The sequence below is a fragment of the Mobula birostris genome, chromosome 1 (genome assembly GCF_030028105.1).
Source record: "Mobula birostris isolate sMobBir1 chromosome 1, sMobBir1.hap1, whole genome shotgun sequence".
NCBI lineage: Eukaryota > Metazoa > Chordata > Chondrichthyes > Myliobatiformes > Myliobatidae > Mobula > Mobula birostris.
Genome location: NC_092370.1, coordinates 121,357,155 through 121,383,383, shown reverse-complemented (window position 1 = coordinate 121,383,383; position 26,229 = coordinate 121,357,155). Strand labels below are relative to the sequence as shown.

The 26,229-nt window shown below is 44.1% G+C and overlaps 1 protein-coding gene across 3 annotated transcripts in view; it reads left to right on the top strand.

Moving 5' to 3' along the window:
• znf516 (zinc finger protein 516) overlaps positions 1 to 26,229 on the top strand; it is a 143,323-nt gene that overhangs the window by 60,688 nt on the left and 56,406 nt on the right. For all 3 annotated transcript variants that reach the window (XM_072261523.1, XM_072261502.1, XM_072261513.1), the window contains one exon: positions 22,234 to 24,158. In XM_072261523.1, the coding sequence (XP_072117624.1) occupies positions 22,376 to 24,158 (1,783 nt within the window). In that variant the 5' untranslated portion in view covers positions 22,234 to 22,375. The remainder of the gene's footprint in view (positions 1 to 22,233; positions 24,159 to 26,229) is intronic.

Sequence of the window (26,229 nt, the reverse complement as noted above, 5' to 3'; positions counted from 1 at the left end):
ACAGCAGGTAGTTTTTTTTTGGGACGTGTTGATTGAAGGATTAATGTTGGACAATCAGGGATTGTCACCCTGCTCTTCTTTGGCCTGTGGTTTTGGAATGTTTGACATCCAAGGCCTTGATGTTAAGACGAATCAAAAAGCAAAGAGATGCTGATGTTAAAAATCTGAAATAAAATTAGAAAAGTCTGCAACCTCTCAGTAGGTCTGTAGGGTAACGTAATTGATGGAAATGTACAGGATTCACAACCACCGACTTTGGTTGGGGTTCACTTTAAGAGGCTGGTCTATTATAGCAACTCATTTATTGAACACAAAGCACAATTACGTCAAAGTCCTTTACGTAATTACCTATCACTTCAGGCCAGCCTTTGCACTGTACTTCATATAAGGGACTGAGAATAAACCTCATTCTGATTAGTATTATCACATAGAACACTACATTACAGCACAGAAACAGGCACTTCAGTCCATCTAGTCTGTGCCAAACTATTAATCTGCCTAGTTCCATAGACCTGCACCCGGATAATAGCCCTCCATACCCATCCCATCCATTACCTATCCAAACTTCTCTTAAATATCGAAACCGACTCCACACCATCACTTGTGTTGGCAGCTCATTCACTCTCACCACCCTCTTAGTGAAGAAGTTCTCCCTCATGTTCCCCTTAAACACTTCATCTTTCACCTTTAACCTATGACCTCTAGTTGTTGTCTCACCCAATCTCAGTGGAAAACGCCTGCCTGCGTTTAGCCTATCTGTAGTCTTCATAATTTTATATGCCTCTATCAAATTGGCCTTCAATCTTCTACGTTCTAGGAAGTAAAGTCCTAACTTATTCAACCTTTCCCTGTAACTCTGGTCCTCAAGTCTCAAGAACATCCTTGAAAATTCCCTCTGCATTCTTTCAATCTTATTTACATATTTCTTGTAGGTAGGTGACTAAAACTGGACGCAATACTCCAAATTAAGCCTCACCAACATCTCAGTACGTTGACTTATGAAGGTGAATGTGACAAAAGCTTTCCTTACTACCCTATCAACCGGTGACACCACTTTCAATGAATTGTGGATCTGTTTTCCCAGTATCTCTGTTTTACCACACGGCTCAGTGAGCAACCACTCATTGTGCAAAATCTACCCTGGTTTGCCCTCCCAAACTGCAACACCTCGCACTTGTCTGCATTAAATATCATTTGCCATTTTTCAGCCCCTTTTACCAGATGGTGCTGATCCCACTGCAAGCTTTGATAGTCTTCCTCGCTGTCCACTACACCCTCAACCTTAGTGTCATCTGCAAATTTGCTGGTCCAGTTTACCACATTATCATCTAGATTGCTGATATAGATGACAAACAACAATGGACTCAATATTGATCTCTGTGGAACACCACAGGCCTCCAGTCAGAGGCAACCATCTACAACCACCCTCTGGCTTCTTCCACTTAGCCAATGTTTAATCCCATTTATCACATCATCTTGATGACAAGCAACTAAATCTTCTTGACCAATCTCCCATGTGGGACCTTGTCATAGGCCTTTCTAATGTCTATGTAGACAACATCCACTACCTTGCCTTCATCAATTCTCCTAGTAGCTTCCTCAAAAAATCTCTTAAGATTGGTTAGACTGAATGTAACACACACGAAGGCATGCTGACCATCCCTAATCAGTCCCTCTCTATCCAAATATGTCTACATCCTTTCCCTTTGAATACCTTCCAATAACTTTCTCACCTCTGATTTCAGGCTCACTGGCCTATAATATCCTGACCTATTCTTAGAGTTTTTCTTAGACAACAGGACAACATTAGCTATTCTCCAGTCCTCCAGCACCTCACCCATGGCAAAGAATGGCTTAAACATCTGCTAGGGCCCCTGCGATTTCCAGGCTAGCCTCCCACAGAGTCCAAAGGAACACATTTTCTGGCCCTGGGGATTCCTCCACTCTAATTTGCCTCAAACAGAAAACACCTCCTCCTTAGTAATCTGTATAGGTCCATGATCTCGCTGCTGTATTGCCTCACATCTATAAACTCATCGTCCATCTTCCGAATAAATACGGTTACAAAAGACTTATTTAAAATCTCCCCCCATCTCCTTTGACTCCACGCATAGCTGACCACTCTGATCTTCCAGATGTCTAATTTTCCCCTTGCTATCCTTTTGCTCTTAATCTATCTGTAGAAGCCCTTAGGATTCGCCTTCACTTCGTTTGCTAGAGAACCTCAGGTCTTCTTTTATCCCTCCTGATTACCTCCTTAAATGCTCTCTTGCATTTCCTATACTGCTTAGGTACCTCATTTGTTCCTATCTGTCTATATCTGCTGGTGTATCTCCTTTTTCTTACCCAGGGCCTCAATATCTCTCAAGAACAAAGGTTCTCTAAACCTGTTATTCTTGCCTTTTATTCTGACAGGAACATACAAATCGTGTACTCTCAAAATTTCACATTTAAAGGCCTCCCACTCACCAAGGTCACCTTTGCCAGAAAACAACCTGTCCCAATACACACTTGTCAGATCCTTTCTGAATCCATCAAAATAGGCCTTTCTCGAATTTAGTATCTCAACCCATGGACCAGACCCAGCCTTTTCCATAACTAACTTGAAACTAACAGCATTTTGATTACTATTTGCAGTGTTCTCTACACAGTGTTTCTGCCACTTGCCCTGTCTCATACAGCCTTGCATTTCTTGCAACAGCCTGCAATCTCTCTATAAATTTGCTCCTCTAAATCCTGCAAAACCTCTGTCTTCCCCCTCTTGCAACCAAGCCTCACTAATGGCTATAATGTCTTAATTCCACGTGCTGATCATGCCCTAGGCTGCCTTTCCTACAATACTCATTGTTTCGAAATATACGCAGCTCAGATTAGTACCACTGTACTCAATTCCTGGCTTTGTAGGTAGGTTTAACAACATCTTTGTCTACATGTAAAAAAGAAACTTTTGTCTGAGTGCCATTCAGGCAGGTCATTATTATATCAATGAGCAAAAGGAAGTCATAATGCAAAATAATAGTGTTTCAGTTACAGAGAAAGTTCAGTGCTGGTAAGCAAATGAAGTGCAAAACTATGATGAGGTAGATAGGGAGGTCAAGAGTTCATCTTTTAGCGAAGTCCATTCAAGATTCTGATAACGTGGGACAGAAGCTGTCCTAACGTCTGGTGGGGCTGACACTGGGACACTGAAGAGACTCTCTTTATGAGTTGGAATTTTAATAATGCTATTTGTCATACCTTCATGATAACAACTGTGGATAACAATTAAATCATGGTAATTTCTTTCTTACGCATCTCTTGTCCCTGGGATCAGCTAGAGGAAGTGACGATGTTGTTCTTAATAGATTATATTGAATTTTCTTGGAATAAGGAGGGTTAACTGTTTCATCAGCAAACAGACTTTGGTTCGTTTTTACATGATGACCCTATTTTGAGGAAGATTTTGGGGAAAGAATGTGTTTGCAATTTCCTATTTCACTAAAGACAATATCCTGCAGGCACTTTTCCACAGACACCAATATTGAGCATTCCCCTTCATATTAAATACTTGGAATATTCATGGAGAGGAAGATATTTCTAGGATTGTATTAAAATTGCATTAGATTTCCCAAGAGTAGAATAGCTTTCAGCTGGACTCTGTTATTTGAACATTAGCAGGGATGAATGAAGACCAGAATGAAAAGCTGTTATTGGGTAAAGTGCATGTCAAATGAACTGTACTGATTCTATGTGGAGGTGGTGTTATAGTTCAATGACTGGAAGGTGAATGGTACACCCAGGTTCAAACTTTTACCATGGTAGCAGTCAACAATTTATAACAAAAAAGAGTCTAAAAAACTGGATTGTTGTAAATCCCATGTAATTCATAAATGTCCTTCAAAAAAATAAAATAAATCTGCTGTCCTCAGCTAGCATGTCCTCTTTGTGACTCCAGGTTCATGTGGTTGGCTGCTGATTCATGGCCCAATGCTGTAGTACTGTTGCTCTTTGTGTTTTGACTGTGGCAGATGTGGTATGTGATGCTGCTGCAAGTAAGTTTCTATTGTATCTGTACATACATGGATGTGTGCACATAATAATAATCTTGACTTTGACTACGTAAAAATAACAAAGTCAACAATCCTTGGCAAAAAGTGTATTGGTAAACAGCATATAGGTAGAGAGTTAAGTTTTAAAAGGTTGAATTTCTCAACTATGGTTACAAATTGAATACCTGAGACTGTTACATTGCTGAGAAGCAGCACACCATGTGACTCTATTGACCATTAAAAATACCTGTCTGCACAGAAGAGATAGTGGTCTATACTTAAAATTGCAATGCAGAATCAATCCTTCCTCCCCCCCTCCCCTCTTCCTCTATTCTCCACTCTGGCCTTTCCATCTCTTTTCACCTGCCTATCACTTCTCCCTGGGTCCCCTCCTCCTTCCCTTTCTCCTATGGCCCACTCTCAGCTCCTATCACATCCCATCTTCTCCAGCCCACCCACCTGGCTTCACCTATCACCTTCCAGTTAGCCTCCTTCCCCGCTCCTACCCCAGCTTCTTATTCTGGTGTCTTCCCCGCTTCCTTCTCAGTCCCGAAGAAGTGCCTCGGCCCGAAACGTCGACTGTAAACATTTCCGTAGATGCTTGAGATCCCCCAGCATTTTGTGTGTGTTACCTTGGATTTCTTTTTTTTTGCTTTGTTCTGTATTTGGACAAAATCTCAAGGGTCAACACTGTCTGACATTACTACATTTCCAATCTTATTCTAATTCAGAGGGATGGATAGGATCGGATAGAAATATCCACAATTTTCACTGATGCTGCAGTGTTGTGCTGACTTGTGAAACCACTGCTGGAGTGGTATGGGCAATTCCGGTCTTTGAAACCAAAGGAGGATCTGATTGCCTTAGAAGTGGTGAAAGGATTGATTTCAGAGAGGAGAGAGGTTCGTTCTGCGAGCAAAGAGACCTTCTTTTCATTACAGAGAGAAATAAGAGCCGATCACTTTGAAACAAAAATCTAAGAAGGGATAACAAGAAGAATAATGATAACCAAATGGGAAAATTAATTCTGTAATGGTTTTGCAAAATGCATGATATAATAATAACTGCATTTCACACTATTGAAATAATAATTCTGAAATACAACTTACTTGACTTCTATTGAGCTGAATTTCAGTAGTGCAAAGAGCTGATGCTGCCATTTTGCTTCATTAGAGTCACCAATTAACAATGGATTTTGTAGGTATTGGACTCCTGGTTGTAAATGCAAATAAGGAGCTGGCCTTTAGGGTGAAGATAGGGAATTTCTTCATCCAGAAGCTTATGACCTTTGGATTTCTCCAGCACCAATTAGCTATCAGAAATAGGGGACAGGCACATTAGCAACATCTAAAGGCCATCTTGGTTCGTACATGGATAGGTGAAGTGTAGCGGGCTAATGCCCGAATGCAGGCAGATGAGACTTGCTCACTGGGCAACACGGTTGAGATGAACGAGTTGGGCTGAAGGACCTATTACTCTTTTGACAGAAGTATTGTGTTTTTGAACTAGAACAGTTCCACTGTGTTTGAATTAGTTTCATGAGAGTTTGAACAAAGGTATACTTATGAGATGAGCATATTTACTAAAGGATTTTTTCTTTAAAAAGCAATAACCCATGGTGCTTACTCTGGCTGTAGTATCGACATGACAAATGTTCTCCTCTCAAGGAACTTAGACCTTAACAGTAAATTAGTTTAGGCCACCAAACAGGCAGTACTCTAAACATTACCACTCTCAAGCTTGAGAATGTCAGGATTTCCTGAATTTAATGATGCATCTGCTATTTAAAGTTTTGTATATATTTTCATTTCAGAATAATATATTTTGGCAGAAATACTCTTGACGTGGGAATTGTAATGTAGCTCAAGTTTTATATTTATAGTTCAAGCAAACTCTTGAATGTTGAGTGGTCATGAAATAACTATTGTGTGGCTGTTTATATTGACCATGAATAGCATATTGAAAGAACGTTTTTTTATTCCTTGAATTGTAGAAACATCTGATCATTGTGTGGCTCAGATATGGGTAGGCAGTAGCCTCCAGCAAATTGTTGTTCACTAGTCTCCACTGACCCACTCTAGAAATGCCTAATTTTCAAAATCTCTCCTGTTCTTGCACACTTGCCTACCTACCTTCTCCAGTCCTCTGACCTCCAAGGATCTTAGTTTTCCTCTAATTCCAGGCTCTGAATTTAATCCAAACACGAGAAAATATGCAGATACTGGAAATCCAAGCAACGCACACAAAATGCCAGAGGAACTCAGCAGGCCAGGCAGCATCTATGGAAAATAGTATACAGTCAACGTTTTGGGCCAAGACCCTTCATCAGGATACATGAAGGGTTTCGGCCTGAAACGTCGACTGTTTATTCTTTTCCATAGATTCCTCCTGGCCTGCTGAACTCCTCCAGCATTTTGTGTGTGTTGCTCTGAATTTAATCCCTCTGTCTTTGGATTCAAGACTTCAGTTCTCTGCCTCTCTGTTCTTCTTTAGGATCGCTCCTACAAGCTCATTCACTGCATGAGCTATCACTCAGTTGTATTGTTATCCCCATATTGACATTTGGGTGTTAGATTTGTTTGTGACAATCTTACCCGTTTCACATTTTACACTTTAAGGACACCGTGAGTGTAAGGGTTTGCTGTTCCTGACAGACACAAATCACTAACTAACACAGACATGCCTCAGCACAAATTGAAACCAAAGGGTTAATCCCTTATTCTCAGTTGGACAAATAAAAACACCAGAGACAGATACTCTAGTCAAGACTGCCTGTCTGTATGCACAAAACTGATGTGAAAAGTCATGACAGACAGAAACAGGCTCTTTGGCCTATTAAGGCCATGCCAACCATCAAGCATGAATTGGCATTAAACCTGCAAGCCTGTGTATCATCAGTTCTGTGAAGGCTGAACAGGCAAACAGAACTGTAATAATTCCTTATTTACTTATTATCCATTATGCCACTGGCATTTAGGGCAGCAGTGAAGGTCTTCCATCTCTGGTGGTGTTCATGGCTTGCTTCATCATGTCAGCAGCTTCCTTTTGGTTTTCACTACAATCAGTCATGCAAGTCCTGGGTGGACACTCAGGAATACCATCACACACAGATGAAGAAGGAGTCTTCATTGCTGTTTCCGTTGGGGCCGTTAGCCCTGAGCTGAACTGCCAGACCTGGAGGACCGGTGGACCACTCTCAGTCTATCCTCTGCCCTTTGACCTGTTTGGCATGGGTGACCCTACCAAGACCCAAAGTATAAATCCCTGAATCCAGCCAGCATAGCTCTCCAGATCATTGAGGCACCCAAGCATCCAAACCACAGTGAGGTAGTAGTCCTCTTGAAGGTTAATGATTCCCGAACTGGGGTTATTGTCTTCTGAGGCCTATATTCTCTAGGATTTCAAAGAATGAGAACTGATCTATTTGAAATATACAGAACTCTTAATGGCCAGTCCAGATGAAGGTACTCAGCCCAAAAGATGAACCGTCTTTTTTCTTCCATAGAGGCTGCCTGACAGACTGAACTTCTCCAGCAGTTGGACTTTTGTTTCAGATTTCAGCATCTGCAGTCTCTTTTGTCTTCATAGCTCACAGGGTCCCGGGCAGGGTAGATGCAGAGATAATGTTTCCCCTGGCTGAGGTGTCCAGAACCAGTGGTCACACCTCAAAATAATGGGTCAGTCATTCAGGACAGAGATGAGAAGAAGTGTCTTCATGTGAATTTATGTGGAGGCTCCGGCACTAAGTACTTCAAGGGATTAAGATTAAAATTAGCTTTAATTGTCATATATACATTGAAACATACAGTGAAATGCATCATTTGTGTCAATGACCAACATGATCCAAGGATTGTACAGGTGTTGACATGCTTCTTTTCACCAATATCGCATGCCCACAACATACTCACCCAAACTTGTACATCTTTGGAACGTGGAAGGAAATCCAAGACTGCAGACAGCAGTGGGAATTGAACCAAAATCGCAATCACTGGCACTGTAAAGAGATAGGATATCAATGCAGGGAAGTGTTGCTCGGTTAGAGATCAGCCTGGACTTTTTTGAGTGGTGGAGCAGATACAGGCCAAGTGGCCTACTCCTGCTTTTCTTTCTGATATTCCTTTGTTCTTCTGACCCCACTCCATGCAGCCATGGAGTAACTGCAAACAAAAGTGTACCAAAGGGTGACATGCCTTTAATGTGCCTAGTCAGCAGTTTCGATGTGATTGTCTGCACAGATAGTGGAAGGCATGGACTTTTCGGACCGTTAGAGATGGCAGCATATGCCTGTCATTTGTGATGTTTAGTCAAACGGAATTAAATTATATTGAATGGATTTATTATTGTCATAAACATCAAGGTACAGTGAACAACTTGTTTGGACAGCCTTCCAAACAGGTTATTCCATCACATCAGGGTATTCTGGACATCTCCGTTTCAGCTCCCGCAAGCCATTGGGCACGGCAGTGGTTTAAAGAGTTGCAAGCAGGGCAACGAAGTACTAGTGAAAGCGATAACAAAATGTGGAATGAGGTGTTAGAAAGAAGGTGTTGTGCAGAACCTAATAAGGTGCAAGGCCATAACGAGGGAGATTGTGAAGTAAAGAGTCCATCCTATCGTATTGGGTGACCGGACTGTTCAATGTCTTATAACAGTGAGATAGAAGCTGTCTCTGAGGCTGGTGATACATGCTTTCAGGCTTTTGTATCTTCTGCTTAATGAAAGGGGAGAATTGAGGATGCCAGGGAGGGAGAGGTCTTTGTTAATGCTGGCTGCTTCACCAAGGCAGAGAGAAGTGTGGATCGAATCCTGGTTTCTGAGATGTGCTGTGTTTGCAACTTTCTGCAGTTTCTTGAGGTCTCAGGCAGAGTGGATTCAATACCAATCACAAACAAGAGTGCTGCCGAAGGGTCTCAGCCTGAAACGTCAACTGTACCTTTTTCCCAAAGATGCTGCCTGGCCTGCTGAGTTCCTCCGGCATTGTGTGTGTGTTGCTTGGATGCTATACCAATCTGTGTTGCATCCAAGGTAAGGTGGTTCTATGGTACATTGATAGAAGTGAGTGAGGATGAAGGGAGACAACAAGTTCTGGCACACTCAGCTGTTAGTTTTACACTAACCAATAACAGAAAGGCTGGCAGGGACAGAGAGCATAGTCAATCTGCTGATGGTTTGCTCCTTGAATTTTGGTCTGTTTTAAACACAAGTTGTAGGTTGTGCTATCGTGGGCAGTCTTGCTGCGTACCAGAAACCATCATTAGATGCGGCAAGTTTCAGCTGCACTGATGTGAATTGTGCTCAGAGGTCCAAATGCCAGTTTCATGATGCTAAATGACATGGAAGCAGGGGTGGCGTGGTAGTGTAGTGGTTTGCACAACACTTTGCAGTACAGACGACCAGGTTCAATTCCCACTGCTGCTTCTGAGGAGTTTGTATGTTCTCCCCGTGATTGTGTGGGCTTCCTTAGGGGGTGCTTGTTTCGTCCCACAATCCAAAAACGTACCGGGGGTTGGTAAAATAATTAGTCATTGTAAATTGTCCTGTATTAGGCTTGGATTAAATCAGGGCGTTGCTGGGTGGTGTGGCTTGAAAGGCTGGAAGGGCCTATTCTGCGGTGTATCTCAATAAAATTAAAAAAACAATAAAATAAAATGATCACTAGCCCAATCTCTTGTGCATTGCTTTGCTTTTGTGTGCTAATTATTAAAAATGACTTTGATTGGGCCCAATTTCTGTATGAAAGCTTTGCTTGTGTATGGGATTAAATCCAGTACTGAGTACGTACATGAGAATAGGTTATGTCAATAGAACCATTGCCGCCAGCTTTGTTCACATCTGACCTCATAATGATCATGTTGCATACTTCGGTGTCATAAATAAAACATCTACATTTCCATGTGGAATCGCTTAGTGGCCACGGGATGTGAACATGGCTTCTATTCTGTTCTGGGAGGACTCTAGATTGGTTATTTATGGCATTATCTTGTGAACATACATTCACATGGACTGCAATTGCCATATATTTCCCCTCTTGCTTACTCATGACCTGGTTCAATGTCCCAAAGAAATTCCAAGAATTTGGTTTTATTTTTACAATATGGAATGTTAGATTTGTTTTATTTAAGGGAAAGCAATGAACTCCAGTGAAACTTTGTGATATATTCTGTCCTGACCTGTGTTATATTAGGAATGTCATTTTTTTATTTACATTGGGTCTGAAGAAAGTTTTTTTTTGTAAGGAGCTGGTTGTGATGACAACACATCCAATTCACAGTTGGTGTACTTTGGTGGTGCACCCACAGGTGCTGTGTAGTGAGCGCAGGCACAGCAGGCTCATGAGGAAGGCTGCAGCAGACCATCTGCTGAAGGGAATCAGCAAGCTCGAGCAGAATCAGTGGGAGGAAACCCTGCATCAGGACTTTTCGCACTAAACTGTCAAGTTTCCTTCCTCCCACAGATGTTGTGCGACCTGCTGAGCTCCTCCAGCACACTGCCTGTTGCTCTACATTCCGACTTCTGCAGACTCCTCCCGCAGTACTGAAAGGTGACGAGATGGTAACCAAGTAGTGATGGTTATCAAGAGCTCAGTAATGGCTGTGGTCACTGGGGAAAGTGAACAGTGCCAGAGACATTCTGCATCCTCCTTCATTTCAATGTCAACAACCTCTGTTTAATATCTTAGCCATAATTGTTAATTCAAACTACATAAATAATTCCTGACCTCCCTGCTTGATGGCTGTACCACTTGATATTCCACACTTCAGATATTCTTTCATTGTGGAATGAAAAGCACCTTCCTCGTCGTTCCAGGAAGAAAATAATTTCAATGCTAGTAAAGTGGCACTGTGAAGCACCTTCAATTACTCCAAAAGACTGAGGTTTGGTAAAATACTGAAAGGCTTTTACTTGCTGTACAATACGACCTCCACAGTGAGTGTCTGCCCCCGGACTGAGGGGGAGGGGCAAGACGAACACCTTTATACAGGACTCTGTGGGAGGAGCCACAGGGACAGTCAGCAGAGGGGTGTGTCCAGACAGGCAACCGAGTTACAACATATATACATGGTTTACCACATTCACCCCTCCTTTTTTTAAAAAAGAGTCCCGCGGAGTGAAGTGACTGACAATATTTACAAGAAGTATATTTACAGGTTAAGTCTATCAGGCGGTCGAGTCCGTCGCTGTGATCTACGTAGCACCGGCGGTGATTGCACCGGCGATGGTGGTTGTGCTGGGTCCGGCCTGACTTCAGGTGCCAGCACGTTAGGCGTCGGTAATCCCTCGTGCGTGTGCGTCGCGCCCGGTATGGGAGTGTCGTGTGGTGTCTGTATAGGGTTTGGGGTACGCGGTGCCTCGTAGGTACATACATTGGTGGGTACGGGGTCAATAGTCACCACGGAGTGTTCAGGGTAGGGGCCCATCATACTTCATTGTCACGCTTTTCAGGTGGCTCTGGAAGTCCAACCCCAACAGCACAGGGGCACACAGTTGAGGCAAGACCAGTAACTTAAAGTCCCGATATTCTGTGCCCTGCACCACTAGCGTCGCTACACAACCCCCCCGGATGTCTGTTGAATGCGACCCGGAGGCCATGGTGACCCTCTGACTCACCGGCCGTATCATGAGTCCGCAATGCTGCGCCGTGGCCGGGTGGATAAAAATCTCCGTGCTGCCTGTGTCAAACAGGCAGCTTGTCCTGTGCCCCTCCACCAGGATGTCCATCGTTGACCTTGTGAGCTGGTGGGGAGCGCTTTGGTCGAGGGTCACCGAAGCCAGGGTGGGGTCGCTGTCTTGGTCCGGCGCGGTGGGATGGCCCGTGAGCACCCGTTGGTCGTAGGTGGTGGGAGGTGGCGCCGACCAAGTTGGCCGCCCCCATGTCTCGCACGTGGTGGCGGCATGCAGGGAAGATGGCAGCCCCCATGTCTTGCACGCGGCGCTGCTCGATCCCGCTCGCGGTTTTGACTTACAGACCTTGGCGAAGTGGCCCTTCTTTCCGCAGCTGGAACAGGTAGCTTGTCGGGCCGCGCAGCGTTTCCGGGGGTACTTCTCCAGTCCGCAGAAGTAGCACTTCACAGACTCACGACTGGCTGCAGCCGAGGTCGATTCGCCGGCGGGTTGCGGGGTCTACGGTGCCCACGTGGCCATCAGGGAATCGCGTGCCTGGAGAGCCTTGGAGTTATGCAGAGCGGCCTCCAATGTATCAGCCAGCTCCATTGCTGAACTTAGGGTAAGATCGGCTTTTTCCAGCAGCCGCTGGCGCACGTACACTGACCTGGTCCCCGTAACGAAGGCGTCTCTCACTAGGAGTTCTGCATGCTGCGCCGCCGTCAGCTCCTGGCAATTGCAGACCCGCACGAGTGTCTGTAGGGCCCGGACAAACTCAGTACTCAATTCCCCGGACCGTTGTTGCCGGTCGCTAAGCGATGCCGAGCATAGACGCTGTTTATCGGCGGCAGGTATTGTCTTTTGAGTGCGTTCATCGCGCCGTCGTAGTTCGGCTGGTCTCTGTACAGCAAATAAAATTGAAGCACCTTCAATTACTCCAAAAGACTGAGGTTTGGTAAAATACTGAAAGGCTTTTATTCGCTGTACAATACGACCTCCACAGTGAGTGTCTGCCCCCGGACTGAGGGGGAGGGGCAAGGCGAACACCTTTATACAGGACTCTGTGGGAGGAGCCACAGGGGCAGTCAGCAGGGGGGTGTGTCCAGACAGGCAACCGAGTTACAACATATATACATGGTTTACCACACACTGCTAAACTAGAAAGCAGTGGACCAGCACTGTGATTCTCAATAATCCTGAGGGGTGCAATGGGTAGAATGCATATGGGGAAATGCTAATAAGAAAGCCTTCTCAAAGTGCTGGTATGGCTATGCGTGACCTAAGGATTTCTGCCGGAGCATGAGTATTACTTAAGATTAATAGCAGGAATAGACTGCACAGAGAAAATGAGCAACTGAGTGTCTTAAAAACACAAACACGAGAAAATCTGCAGATGCTGGAAATTCAAGCAACACACATAAAATGCTGGTGGAATCAAATCTTTTACTATCTCTTTTTTCCATTAGTCCTGACACAGGGTCTTGACCCGAAACGTCGACTGTACCTCTTCCTATAGATGCCGCCTGGCCTGCTGCGTTCCACCAGCATTTTGTGAGTGGTAATTGAGTGTCTTAGCTATGATGATCAAAAACAGACCAAAAAAAGTAACAGTACTTAGTTCAGTTTGTTCAATTGTGCACTAAATTACAGACTGGTATTTTTTAATCATAAGTAATATAAGGGCCTCGCTGTTTACTTGCAATGGATCATTGAGTGTAGCAGTCAAGTTGCCAGAAGTCTGAAGATAACTTCCAAAAAGTGGAGGCTTGCACAAGTGAGTGCAAGTTAGGTGTGATGATATGATGGAAGTGCAAACAAAGCATTAAATTTTGGCTCTGTTCACTGTTTGCAGATTTTTTTAATTATTTCAGTTGCCTGGTTGTTGCAAAACTGGCCATTTCAGGCCAAAGGGAGAGAAAAGGGAGAAGAAAGGTCAGAGAGAGGGAAGAAAGAAGGAAGAGGAGGAAGTTCAAAGTTCAAATAAATTTGTTATCGAAGTATATATATGTCACCCTATACTATATAGGTTCATTTTCTTGCAGACATTCACAGTAGAATAAAGAAATACAATAGAGTCAATGAAAAACTACACACAAAGAACAATTGAAGTGCGAATGAAGAGTTATACTAATACTACTACTACGACAAATAATAATAAATCCACGAATAAATAAATAATACTGAGAACATGAAATGTAGAGTCCTTGAAAAGGTTGTAAAATCAGTTCAGAATTGAAGTGAGTGATGTTATCCACACTGGTTCAGGAAGCTGATGGTTGAAGAATAATAACTGTTCCTGAACCTGGTGGTGTGGGACCTAAGGCTCCTGTTCCTCCTTCCTGATGGCAACAGCATGAAGAGAGAATGGCCTGGATGGTGGGAGCAGGGTCCCTAATAATGGATGCTGCTTTCTTGTGGCAGCCCTTCTAATAGGGGTGCTCAATATTGACAGCCAGATGATCAGATTTCCCAAACTGGAGCACAAACAACCACAATCAGTGGATCAAATTGAAAAATAGGGTATGTATGCTACCGGTAACTTTGAGATGGCTGTATGGAACTCAAAAGCACACATTCATTGTGTAAATGGCATCCTGAAGGCCAAAAATAGACATGGTACCAAATGTGTGAACAGCACGATCTCATATACTGCAACCTGACCAATACAGAATAATCTAGCTTTATGGCGTGGCTTCAGGGAATAAATATTGGGCTAGGACTACAGAAATGATTCTTTGACCTTTATTGGGATTAGTTGCCCTACTTACAAAGATGCATCTTTTATGTCCCAGTTTAGGATGTCTGTCACTTGAGTACTTTTCGAAGTACAATTATTGCTTTAATATTGGAAATGTCAAAACCAATCTGCATAGGGCAGGATCCCACAAACAGCAGTATGATGCTGACCAGACCAGGTGCTGGGTATTAATGTTGAGTATTGGCCTCAGACTCTTGAGAAGCACTCCCTGCTACTTTCTGAAAATAGAGCCAAAGGAACATTTACACACCCGGGAGAGAGCTGGGTGCATCAGTACAACATCTTTTATTTACATATTATAACACATAAGGTTTAATAACTCCTCATATTTCCTTGCCATTTACTCTCTCCCACTCTTATTTCCTTGTCCATCAAATCATCTTTGATTCTTTTGTCTTCTAGCTACACTAAGGGGCCAATTCACTTATGTTTGGGATGTGGAAGAAGACAGGAGCACCCGAGGGAACACAGATGGACATGGGGAGAATGTGTGAACTCCACACAGAGAGCACCTAGAGCTAGGATTGAACCAGGGCCCCTGGAGTGTAGAAGCAACATTTCTCTGCTGTGCCACCATGTCCCTCACTTGTGTTGCCTCCTCTGAGAAGTTCTACACTTTGAACAACGTTGTGGTCATCTGGCCGAGATCAGTTTCAAACCTGGGTCCCTGGAACTATTTGTCAGCAGCACCACCTGTTGCAGTTATACCAGATGTTGATGAGATTCTATCTCGATTATTGTGTTAAATTTTGGTCATGTTGGTATAGGAAAGATGCCATTAAGTTGGGAAGAGTGCAGAAAAGATTTGTAGCGATGTTGCATCCATAATGGTGACTTCTGGAGCTTGAAATGAAAGGTTTATTTCATTCATATGGTTAAAAATATTTTCCAGGTAAGCCAAACCATGGATACAATCCTTTTTTTTCAATCTGTCCCAAGAGTGGGTTTTCTTTTTCTTTCAGAAAAAGTGAAACTTCTGTCCTTCGGTTGAAGGAGCGCTTTAACACTTGTCCTCTTGAAAGCCAGTGAACTTCAGTGTGGTGGAGAAGCACTTCATATTCTGCACCCATTTCTTGACAAAGTCTCTTAAAAGTGCATGTATTCTGAGACCTGCTTCAAATAAAGTTGATGACATTTATGTCTGTTGACAAAACTTCTGTCAGGGTTGTTGGAAGAGTCTTTGTTGCTAGTGCATGTCTGTGTAAAAAAAGCCATGAGTGACCATGATGTGAAGAGCTTCCTTTTTCATTAAAGCAGCAAAACCAGATGTAGTACTAAGCATCACAGGAGCTCCATCTGTGCAAAGAGTATGAAGTTTTTCTTTCCAGTCAAAGTTGTGTTTGGCAAAAAAAAAACTTTTTAATATTTCCAAATTTTTGATGGCCTTTGTAGCTTCAAAAGGAACTCGGAAAATAAGAATTCTTCTTTGATGGCATCAGCATGCGCTTGACGAACAAAAACAAGGAGCTGACTATATTGAGAGATGTCTGTAGTTTCATCCAGTAGCATATTGAACAGGAATTGTGAGGCTACCAATTCCTCAATAACCTGCTTCAAAATTTTAAAGCAATATCAACTATTCTAGGACGTATCACGATATTTGATAAGGGGACCATTTACAGTTTTCTCCTCTGTTCCACTCCATAAAGCAGCTCGACCATTTCCAGTGCACGTGGCTTTTCTAAAGTCTCTCCAATAGTGTGGGGCTTCTTTTGTTTGGCAGTCTGGTAAGCAACTTTATAGAATGCTTCAAGAAAAGGTTTTTTTGTGAAATAGTAAATCCAAGTTTTGAAAGTGTCCCAACTTTTTCATCATGCTTTTTCATCTGCAGATGCTGGAAATTCAAGCAACACACATAAAAAGTGCTAGTGGAACGCAGCAGGCCAGGCAGCATCTATAGGAAGAGGTACAGTTGATGTTTCGGGCCTAGACCCTTCGTCAGGACTAACTGAAAGAAGAGATAGTAAGAGATTTGGAAGAGGGAGGAGGAGGAGGAGATCCGAAATGATAGGAGAGGACAGGAGAGGGGACTATAACTCCTTGCCCATCCTCTGGGCTTTCCCCACCCCCCTGCTTTCTTTCTCCCTAGGCCTCCCGTCCCATGATCCTCTCCATTCTCCAGCCTTGTATCCCTTTTGCCAAACAACTTTCCAGCTGTTAGCTCCATCCCTCCCCCTCCTGTCCTCTCCTATCATTTCGGATCTCCCCCTCCCCCTTTCAAATCTCTAACTATCTCTTCTTTCAGTTAGTCCTGACGAAGGGTCTCGGCCCAAAACGTCGACTGTACCTCTTCCTATAGATGCTGCCTGGCCTGCTGCGTTCACCAGCATTTTTTATGTGTGTTGTTTCTCATCATGCTTCCTTTTCTTTGAAAAAATGGTTTGCAAAATTAAAAAAAAATCTATATATATATAATATAAGCTAAAAGAAAATATTTAATTCAATTGGCATTTTTTGACACTCAGTATTTTTTGTAAAGCTTTTAGATACTCGGATAGACACAAGAGTTACATCAGTAGCTCAGGCGTCTTCCTGGAGTTTGGCTGTTGTTGTGTGTGGAGTCGTGTAGCTTTTGGTGCCTTCCTAGAAATAATGGTTCTCATTTCTGATATCATTCACAGTATTCTCACAAAGCTATTTTTAAAATGTGCTGTATTTTCATGGAATAATAATATATGAACACCACTTGTAAGACATACTGTGTGTGCACGTCTTTACTTCATAACACAGACAGTGTACAAAACGTAAGTAAGAAGAGAAAAACAAAAAAAAAAGGAAGATCCTCTGCTGGCTCACAGAACTTAGAACATGGTGCATGACCTGTATTACTTCACAACCTGTCAGTAATAATAGATATTGCTTTAAATAACACAATTCAGCAGTTATTCGAACTGTCAGATGTGTTTGAGTTTGCCTGGTCTAGAATTGTAACCTATCCATATTACAAAAATCCTTAACTCTGCCCCATGCAGAGTCTAATAATTACTGTAATTTTGAAGTAGTGGTGAGCATGCCATAAATGATATTTTGAGATATTTGAACAACTGTAATGTGATATGATAACATCTGTGATTTCTATTGGTGACAAAGTCACAGGTACTGCTAATACTACTGTGGTTTGGTGCCTACATTTATAATTGAAGGAAACACTAAATTTCAGTTAAAGGTTAGTGAGAATAAAGATGTAATTTTTTTCTCATCCAAGTTCATGGACCCCAAGTTGAGAACACATGCCCTAGAATGAGGCATGAGTGCAGATGTAGGGGCCTCCTGTGGTTGCAGAGGAAATTACCCTGGGTTAGGGAGTGGTAGGTGGGGAGGGACGAGTGGACCAGAGAGTTATAGAGGGAGTAGCCAAGAGGGGTGGGGAGGAGAAGGTGTGGCCAGTGGTGTGCACATAGTTGATTATCTGTTGATTACTGCAGGAACTTTCTTGCACAAATAGCTGCATTTTCTGTGTTGAAACAGCAACCACATTTCGGATGTAACAGCACAGTACTTCGCTACAAGCACCAAATTGATTCATCAGAGTTGTTAATCAAAGAGAAACTTTGACACTGCACATCGTTAGGAGAGATTAGAGTAATGGTAGGACTTAATTTCTAGGAGTTTGAAGAAGAGAGATACTGAGGCTGATGAAGGGGACTCAAGTGCTTTGATGTTTGCCACATTAAACTGCATTACTGGGGCTGTTAAATTAGGTACGTTCGAGAGCTCAGAGTTTATGTAGCATTGGTGCTTTGAGAGGTACTGGACTGAAGATGGATACTAAGAGAGGAGAGAGCAAGATCACAGAGGGATAGGGAACCAAGGAGAGCAGGTTTAGAATTAAGGCACTGCCAGTAATGGATTCAGGGGGTTTGGAATGAGGGGTAAACATACATCTGGAGAGGGTGGGGAGATGGCTGGACTCTGATTAAGCAAGCAGCTGTATTTCAGACTGAGAGAGGAAGAAACCTTTCCACATAGTAGTTTGTGAATCTTTGGAATTCTCAAACTCCGAGAGTTGAGTATGTTTAAGGCTGGGGACTGATGGATATTTTGCACACATTATTTTGGAGAACAGCAGAATCATTCTCTCTGATATTTGGGTTATTTTTTGGTATCCCTAAAACAGGTTATGTGGTTTCTAACATGGTGTGGATGAAAATCATACCATCTTGTCTAGTGATGCCATTATTCTGGATTTCAACATTGATTGCACTTCAATCATTTCATCGAGATATTTTTTAAAAAGCCAATATTAGAAATGCTGTCTGTTTTGGAACAATAATCTCTGTTCCCTCTGTGCGAACCTCTGCTTTGAACAGGCCCAAAAGCCCCCCTGACATCACAGTCCCACAATCCCTCTCCCTTAATGTGCAACATTCCATCCTGCTTGGCAAAGACAGCTGCAGTTACCTGCCTTGTTCAGGCATGGAATTGCAATGGAGATATCCTTGGCATCTGGTGACATTTAGCCAAAACTAAAGGGCAAATTCACCCTTTCCCCTGATGGATGATGGACATCTATCATCAGGCATCACCACTTTCCAGACCATACCCTCTTCTGACTGAAAGACAGGAGGTACAGAAACATGAGATCCCACGCCACCTTTCCACACTTTCCAATTTGCTTATCACTCAGACTGGTCCACTGACAATGCTATAGTCTCTGCCCTCCACTCTGACCTGTCCAGTCTGAAAAATGGTGCCTCATATACCAGGATGCTGTTTATCAACTTCAGCTCACTGTTTAATATGATCATCCCTCAGAAACTGGTGGGTAGTCTGTCCTCACTGGGTTTCAACACATCTCTCTGCAACAGGATGTTAGACTTCTTGATAGAAAAAGCACAGTCTGTGTTGGCAGCAACAATTCCAGTTCCATCACACTCACTAGTGTCCCCAGGGCTGCTTACTCAGCCGACTGCTGTTCATGCATGACTATACTGCTAGATCCAGTTCAAACCAAATCATCAAATTCACTGATGACACAACAGTGGTTGGCTTCATCAGTAATGATGACAAGACAGCATAGAGGGAAGAAGTGGAACTGCAGGTAGAATGGTGCAAACACAACCTGAGTCTCAACATGGACAAGACTAGAGAGATGATTATGGACTTTAGAAAGGTGCAGCCTCCTTACTGCACATACGTGGCTCCTGCATGGAGCGAGTTAGGAGCATCAAGTTTCTAGGAGTGCATGGATGGTCTCACACTGTCCCTCAACACCGCCTCCCTAGTCAAGAAAGCACAGCAACATCCCCACTTCCTGAGTAAATTGAGACAAGCGAGGCTTCACTTCCCCATTCTAATGCATTTTTACAAGAGCACCATTGAGAGTGTCCTGACCAGCTGTATTATCGTCTGGTACGGGAATTGCAAGGTATCTGACTGTAACACTCTACAAAGTATTGCAAGGACTACTGAGAGGATCTTTGGGGTCCCTCTTCCACCCATCGGAGATATTTATCAGGAATATTGCATAGGGAGTGCAATTGGCATTATCGATGATCCCTCCTATCTGTCCACAAATCTCTTTGATTCCCTACCATCAGACAGAAGGTACCGTAGCAATAGGACAAGGACTGATAGTATAGGAAACAGCTTCTTCCCGCAGGCCGTGAGACTCCTGACCTCCCTGCAGCCACCTAGGTTTCATCACTTATGAAGTGCTAGTTGCACTATACTATTTACTTTTTAACTTGCCTCATAAATGGATCTTATGCTGAATGTCAGTCTTCTGGAACATATTTTATTACTTGTTAGCTTATGTGTTGTGTGTGAGTTATATGTACTGTGTCCAGAAGAACAGTGTTTCATTTGGTGTTGTACACGTGTATGGTTGAATGACAATAACCTTGAACTTGAACTACCAGGTTCAGGAACAGTGACTTCCTTACAACCACCAGGTTATTGAACTAATCTGCACAACCTAATCCTAGCTGATCAACAGACGCTGCAGACTACCATGGACTTGTCTCTGATTGTATATTTTTTTACACACTGTCTTGTCTTGCACATTCTTTTTCCTTCACTACCTTGTATAATTTATGTATATTTTATGTTCTGTATATTGTCTGAATCTGTGTGCCTATGATAAAGCTATAAGCAAGTTTTTCATTGTCCCTATACTTCAACCGTACTTGTGCACTTGACCATAAACTCAATTTGACCTAATGGTGCTGTAAATTTTGGAACTTTATCATGATATATGCCTGACTGTGACCTCTGCATGTTAAGCTGCTTTAATTTAATCCCTTCCATTTAGGGTTTTCAGCGGTTTGCCCAGGCTGTATTTAATCAAAAAGTATTCTTGGCAAGGACACTGCTTACTCACAAGAAGACTTGCAATATCTGATCATTTATAATTATTGATTCAGGAAAATGTTTCTTATTATTTTGCATCACCAAACATTTGTTAGCTCCCCACTTCCCTTCCATCCTTGTTAACTCTTAGGTTCTGTGCTGCAGGATGTGGGCAGGAATAGTTCTGCCAACATATACCAACAGTAAGTATTGATAGATTTCCTTGGCTATTCTGACAATGCAATTTGAGCTCTATAATGTCAACACATAAACTCTTGAAGGAATGGTAATCTCAGCCAGTTTACACAGTGATTAAGACATCCACAATTCCTTAGGATAAGGAATTCTAAAATTCATATCCCTCATCCATCCCCCAGTTTGTAAAGCACTTCTTGTTCTTAATTTGTAAGGTTTTATCATGATCCTTTACTTCATTAGTAATTTGCTGCTTGTTAATTAGTAAACTGATTTATTTTTGTCACATGTACTGAGGTGTAATGCAAAACTTTGTTTATTTGTGCCATCCATGCGGATCAATTGGGCAGCACAGTAGGTTAGCAGCTAGCGCAGTGCTTTACAGCACCAACGATCACCAATTACGATTCAGTTCCCACCGCTGTCTATAAAGAGTTTTGTACGTTCTCCCTGTGACTGTGTGGGCTTCCTCTGGGCGCTATGATTTTCTGCCAAATTCCTCAGACGTAGGGCTTAGTGTTAGTGAGTTATGAGCATGCTATGTTGGCACCAGAAGCATGGCAACACCTGTGGGTGCTGCCCCAGCCTATCTTCAGACTGTATTGGTCACTGTTGCAAATGACTTATTTCACTATGTTCTATTGTTTCGATATACATGTGACAAATAAAGCTAATCTCTCATTTCATCACTTCAGTGCATTGAGGTAGTGCAAGGGAAGAGCGATCATGTGTTAGAGTTAGAGAGAAAATGCAGTGCAGGTAGATAATAAGGTGCAAGGGCATAATGAGATAGATTGTGTGGTGACGAGTCAACCTTATTGTACTCAGGGACCATTCAGTAGTCTTATAACAGTGGGGTAGAAGCTTCCCTTCAGCATGGTGACATGTGCTCTTAGGCTTTTGTATCTTCTGCCTAACGGGTGGGGGGAGAGGAGAACAAATATCTGGGGTGGGAGGTGTCTTTCGTAACATTGGCTTCTTTACCAAGGCAGTGAGAAATGTAGACAGAGTCCATGAAGGGATGTTGGTTTCCATGACATGTAGTGCGGTGTCCACAAATCTCTGCAGTTTCTTACAGCCTCATCCAGTGTCATTAGCATCCTATGCCATAATGCATCGGGGTAGGGTGCTATCTGTGGTGCATCTATAAAAATTAGTGAGGGTCAATAGGAACAAGCCCAATTTCTTTAGCTTTCTAAGGAAGAAGAGATGCTGGTGAGCTTTGCTGGCCATGGTCTCTAGATGTTTAGACTAGGAGAAGCTATCGGTGACCTTTGGAGGGTTTTCCTACAGGGAACTGATGCTTCACCACATTAGGTGACAGCAATTTAATTTTTTTGTCTCTTCCTTTATTTCTAGATCTGTGTAATCGATTGAAAGTGATGATCCATTGACTACGCCAGTAGAACTAACCAAAGAGGTAACATCAGGGACTTCCTGCAAGTCTTGGCTGCTGGACAATGGTGATTGAAGGGGTGGAAGGGTGTTGGTGATACAACTAATGGGTGCCCAGGAGCAAACCATGGAGGAGTCGTCCTGTAGATCACCCAGAATGTTGCCTTTGAGCAAGTGTCTCAGGAAGAGGATGGTAACGACGGAGGAGGAAGCCGGCACGGATGCAGAAACTACTGAAGAGGTAGTGGCAGAAGCCCTGAGGGTGTGCCGCCAGGCCCACCCCGATGGAGACGAAAGGAAGACTGAGAAGTTTACGTGCTCCATTTGCGGGAAGCACTTCACGTTCTTCAGCGTGCTGTCGGTCCACATGCGGACGCACACCGGCGAGAAGCCCTACAAGTGCCCTTACTGTGAGCACAGGACTTCCCAGAAAGGCAACCTCAAGATACACATCCGCACTCATCGTATGGACGACCTAAGCGAGGGTCAAGAGGCGGGCGCGGGAGGTCGGCGGAGAGCGGAAGCCCAGGCTGCGGGAGTGCGTGGCAGTTCTCCCGAGGATGGGCTGGTCAGGGAGGATCATGGGAAGGTGATGTTGCGGAGGCTGAAGGAGAGGGAGCCCCTCACCTCCACGTTATGGTGCCAGGGCTGCGGAAGAGCCTTCGAGAACCAAGAGCAGCTGGATCAACATAAGCATCTCTTCCACAGGCTGTACAAGTGCAGGCTGTGCGACTACTCCACCCTGAGGGACGACCATTTCCTGAGCCACATCGAGAGGGTCCACATTACCCCGGAGGTGCAGGAAAGCCCCGGCGAGAAGGGCCAGGCCAAGCAGCGGGCCGGGGAGCTCACGTGTGGCACGTGCCAGCAGACCTTCTCCCAGGCCTGGTGCCTGAAGGCCCACATGAGGAAGCACAGTGGTTCGCTGGAGCACGGCTGCTCTGTGTGCGGGCGCAGGTTCAAGGAGCGCTGGTTCCTCAAGAACCATATGAAGGTGCACGCCGCCAGGAGCGGCAGCAAGAGCAAAGCCAGGCGGGGTGACGCTGAGGGCTTGGCCACCATCAACGACGTAGTGCAGGAGGACGCAATGGGTCTCACCTTCTCCCAGTACGAGATCTGCATGCAGTGCGGCTACCTCTTCCCAAGCCGGCAAAGCCTTATCAAACATGGGAAGCTCCACTCTAGGGTATATCAGGACTGTCCTGGAAAGCTGCCAGCGGAGGTCAGTGACAGCTCCACAAAGGATCGCTTCCTCAGATGCCTGGATCTGAGGCCTGCGGTGTCACTCGAGAATTTTACTGACCGCCTGTTGGCGAAAGGGCTGGCGGAGCTGGATCCTGTCAGTAGTTACCAAGCGTGGACTTTGGCCTGTAGGGCAGAAGCGGGAGAAGCGGCCGAGTACCGGTGCAATGGAGGGTCGGACGAGCGTCCTTTGGATACTGAGGCGACCGGCGACAGAGGGAAAGGGGAGCATGCCCTCGCCACCAGTGAGAAGCGTAAGCGGGAAGAGGGCACGGAGGGCAATGGTTGCGGGAAGCGGCACAATGGAATGATGGGCAAGGGTTGCCGGAGGAACGATTCCGGACTAAGCCTCGGTGGCATGCTGCCACAGGGCAAAAGCACGGAGTGTCCAGAGTGTGGCAAGGCGTTCCGGACTTACCATCAGCTGGTGCTCCACTCCAGGGTCCACAGGAGGAACAGGCGGAGTGAGGCGGATGCTAGGGGTCGGGCTGAAGGGCTGGGCTCAGTCAGCGACTGGGAGTCTACACCCAACAGCCGGCTCGGCACCCCCAGCTCCACCTCGGCCCTGGAAGGCGCGGCAGCCCCGGGACTGGGTGAGGACGGTCCCAACCGTTTGGGAGAAGGTGTGGAGGTGCAGGTGGAAACAGGTAAGTGGGCGTCAGCCTGGGGAGTTGTTAAGGCACAATCGGGAGGAAGCATGGAGGGTGTGTCGGAAGGGACTGTCTCCATTGGGAGGGGATGTATATAGAATCCATTGGAAGGGCAACACCCACAAAATGCTGGAGGAGCTCAGCAGGTCAGGCAGCATCTATAAAGGGGAGTAAATAATCGGTGTTTTGAGCTCAGAACCTTCGTCAGGACTGGGAGAGCAGCAGGGATTACAGAGTGTGAGCAGTGAGAGAGGGTCTCACTGAACTCCCGTTGAAGAGAAGATTTTAACTTCTTCAGGTGTGCCTTTGAAGAGGCCGCAGTGGAGCAGCTAATCATAAACACAAGAGGTTCTGCAGATGCTGGTAATCTTGAAGCAAGACACACGAGGTGCTGCAGGAACTCAAAATGTCAGGCACATCTATGGAGGAGAATAAACATAGGAGGGTTTTGGCCTGAAAGCCTTGATCAGGATTCGATGAGGGACTGGACTTCTATTAGAAGGGATTGTATTTAGGATACATTATGTCTGTATGATGACCCAATCAGAAGGGGCTGTATGTAAGATCCACTGGAAAGGACAGTGCAGATTCCATTGAAGGGAGCTGGGTGTAGGATCTGTTGTAAAGGGCTGTATTTCAGGTCCATTGGCAGGGAATATACATGGGATCCATCAGATGGGCCTGTAGAGATTTGGTCTGGAGAGACTGTACAGATGTGTGAAGTAGACATAGTGATATTATCAAGGGATTAGGACACAATGGAAATAAGATGCTGGAGCTAGTCTCTGAATGCTGGATCTGTGACAGGGTGGGCTAATCTGTAACTTCCTAAATCAGTTTGGGAGGGCAGGTGTAGGTCGGTGGTATGGTTCATGGAGGTGCAGGCTGTGATCAGGGCTAAAGTGGATTACAACAAATTACATTAATCGTTCCCTGCTAGCATTGGTGACTTCAAACAAGTGAACCTCCACACAAAATCTTTGCAGAATGAGGTTTCTAAATGGCCAATAATCTTAAAGGGATACAAGGTTGAGGAGCTTCAAAGTCAAAGTCAAGTTTATTGTCATTGCACAAGTGTACATATGCACAGGTGCAATGACAAACCCATTTGCAGCAGCACCACAGGCATATCGCATTAGCTGCATGTGATTCACAGGAAATACATAAATTGGACATAAACTGTGCACAATTTTTACAAGAAAGAACACAATTAGAAATTCGGTGTAGTGTAAAGTGGTCATGCTGTTGTTGCACTGAGGGGATCCGGGGGGAAGTTCTGTGAACGGTGGATAGAACAGTTCCAATCTCCTTTCTCAGACACACACACTTCTCAGCGAATGGACTGAGAAGAGCAGAGTGAGATCTGCAAGGATGCAGTCATCAGGAAGAAAAGAATGGAGTGGGTTGGTACAAGGCCTGAAGGGTGACAGAGACTAGTAAACACAGGAAGAGTTTCCATTTTTTGGAAGATCGTTTACAATTAGATACAGATACAATTACAGTACTTAACAGGTGCTTGGATAGAAAAGGCTTAATGCGAGCAAGTGGGATTAGTGTACGTCACTATCATGATCAGCAGGGAAGAAATGGGCTGAAGGGCTCATTTCCGGGCAGCTTGTTACTGTGACCCAATGATGACCAGAAGTAACAAACAAAACCAGGAAATAAAAATGGCACTTAGGAGAGGCCTCTTTACCTAGAGCATGGTGAGAATAAGCTCTTGTTCCAAAAGTGTAAGTAACAGAGACGTGTCCAAAAGTTTGTTCATGAAATGACTGTAACTACCCACCACCACAACTTAAAGGTCACCTGAATTGGTGTCTAAGAGAAAGGGAACAGAAGACTGTGCTGAGAGTTAGTTGTTGTAAGGTCGAAGGTTGAAGAGAAGAAGGCCATTGTTGACCGGTCAATCTGAATAATCTTGCTTTATACTTGAATATTTATGATTAGAGCCAACCTGAAGTTACTTTAGTCATTTCATATTTACAAGGCATGGGAAGATAGAGTAATCTGATCTAAAAAGCAATTTTGTTAGCTAAAAGACAGAAAAAAACACATATGACTAGCC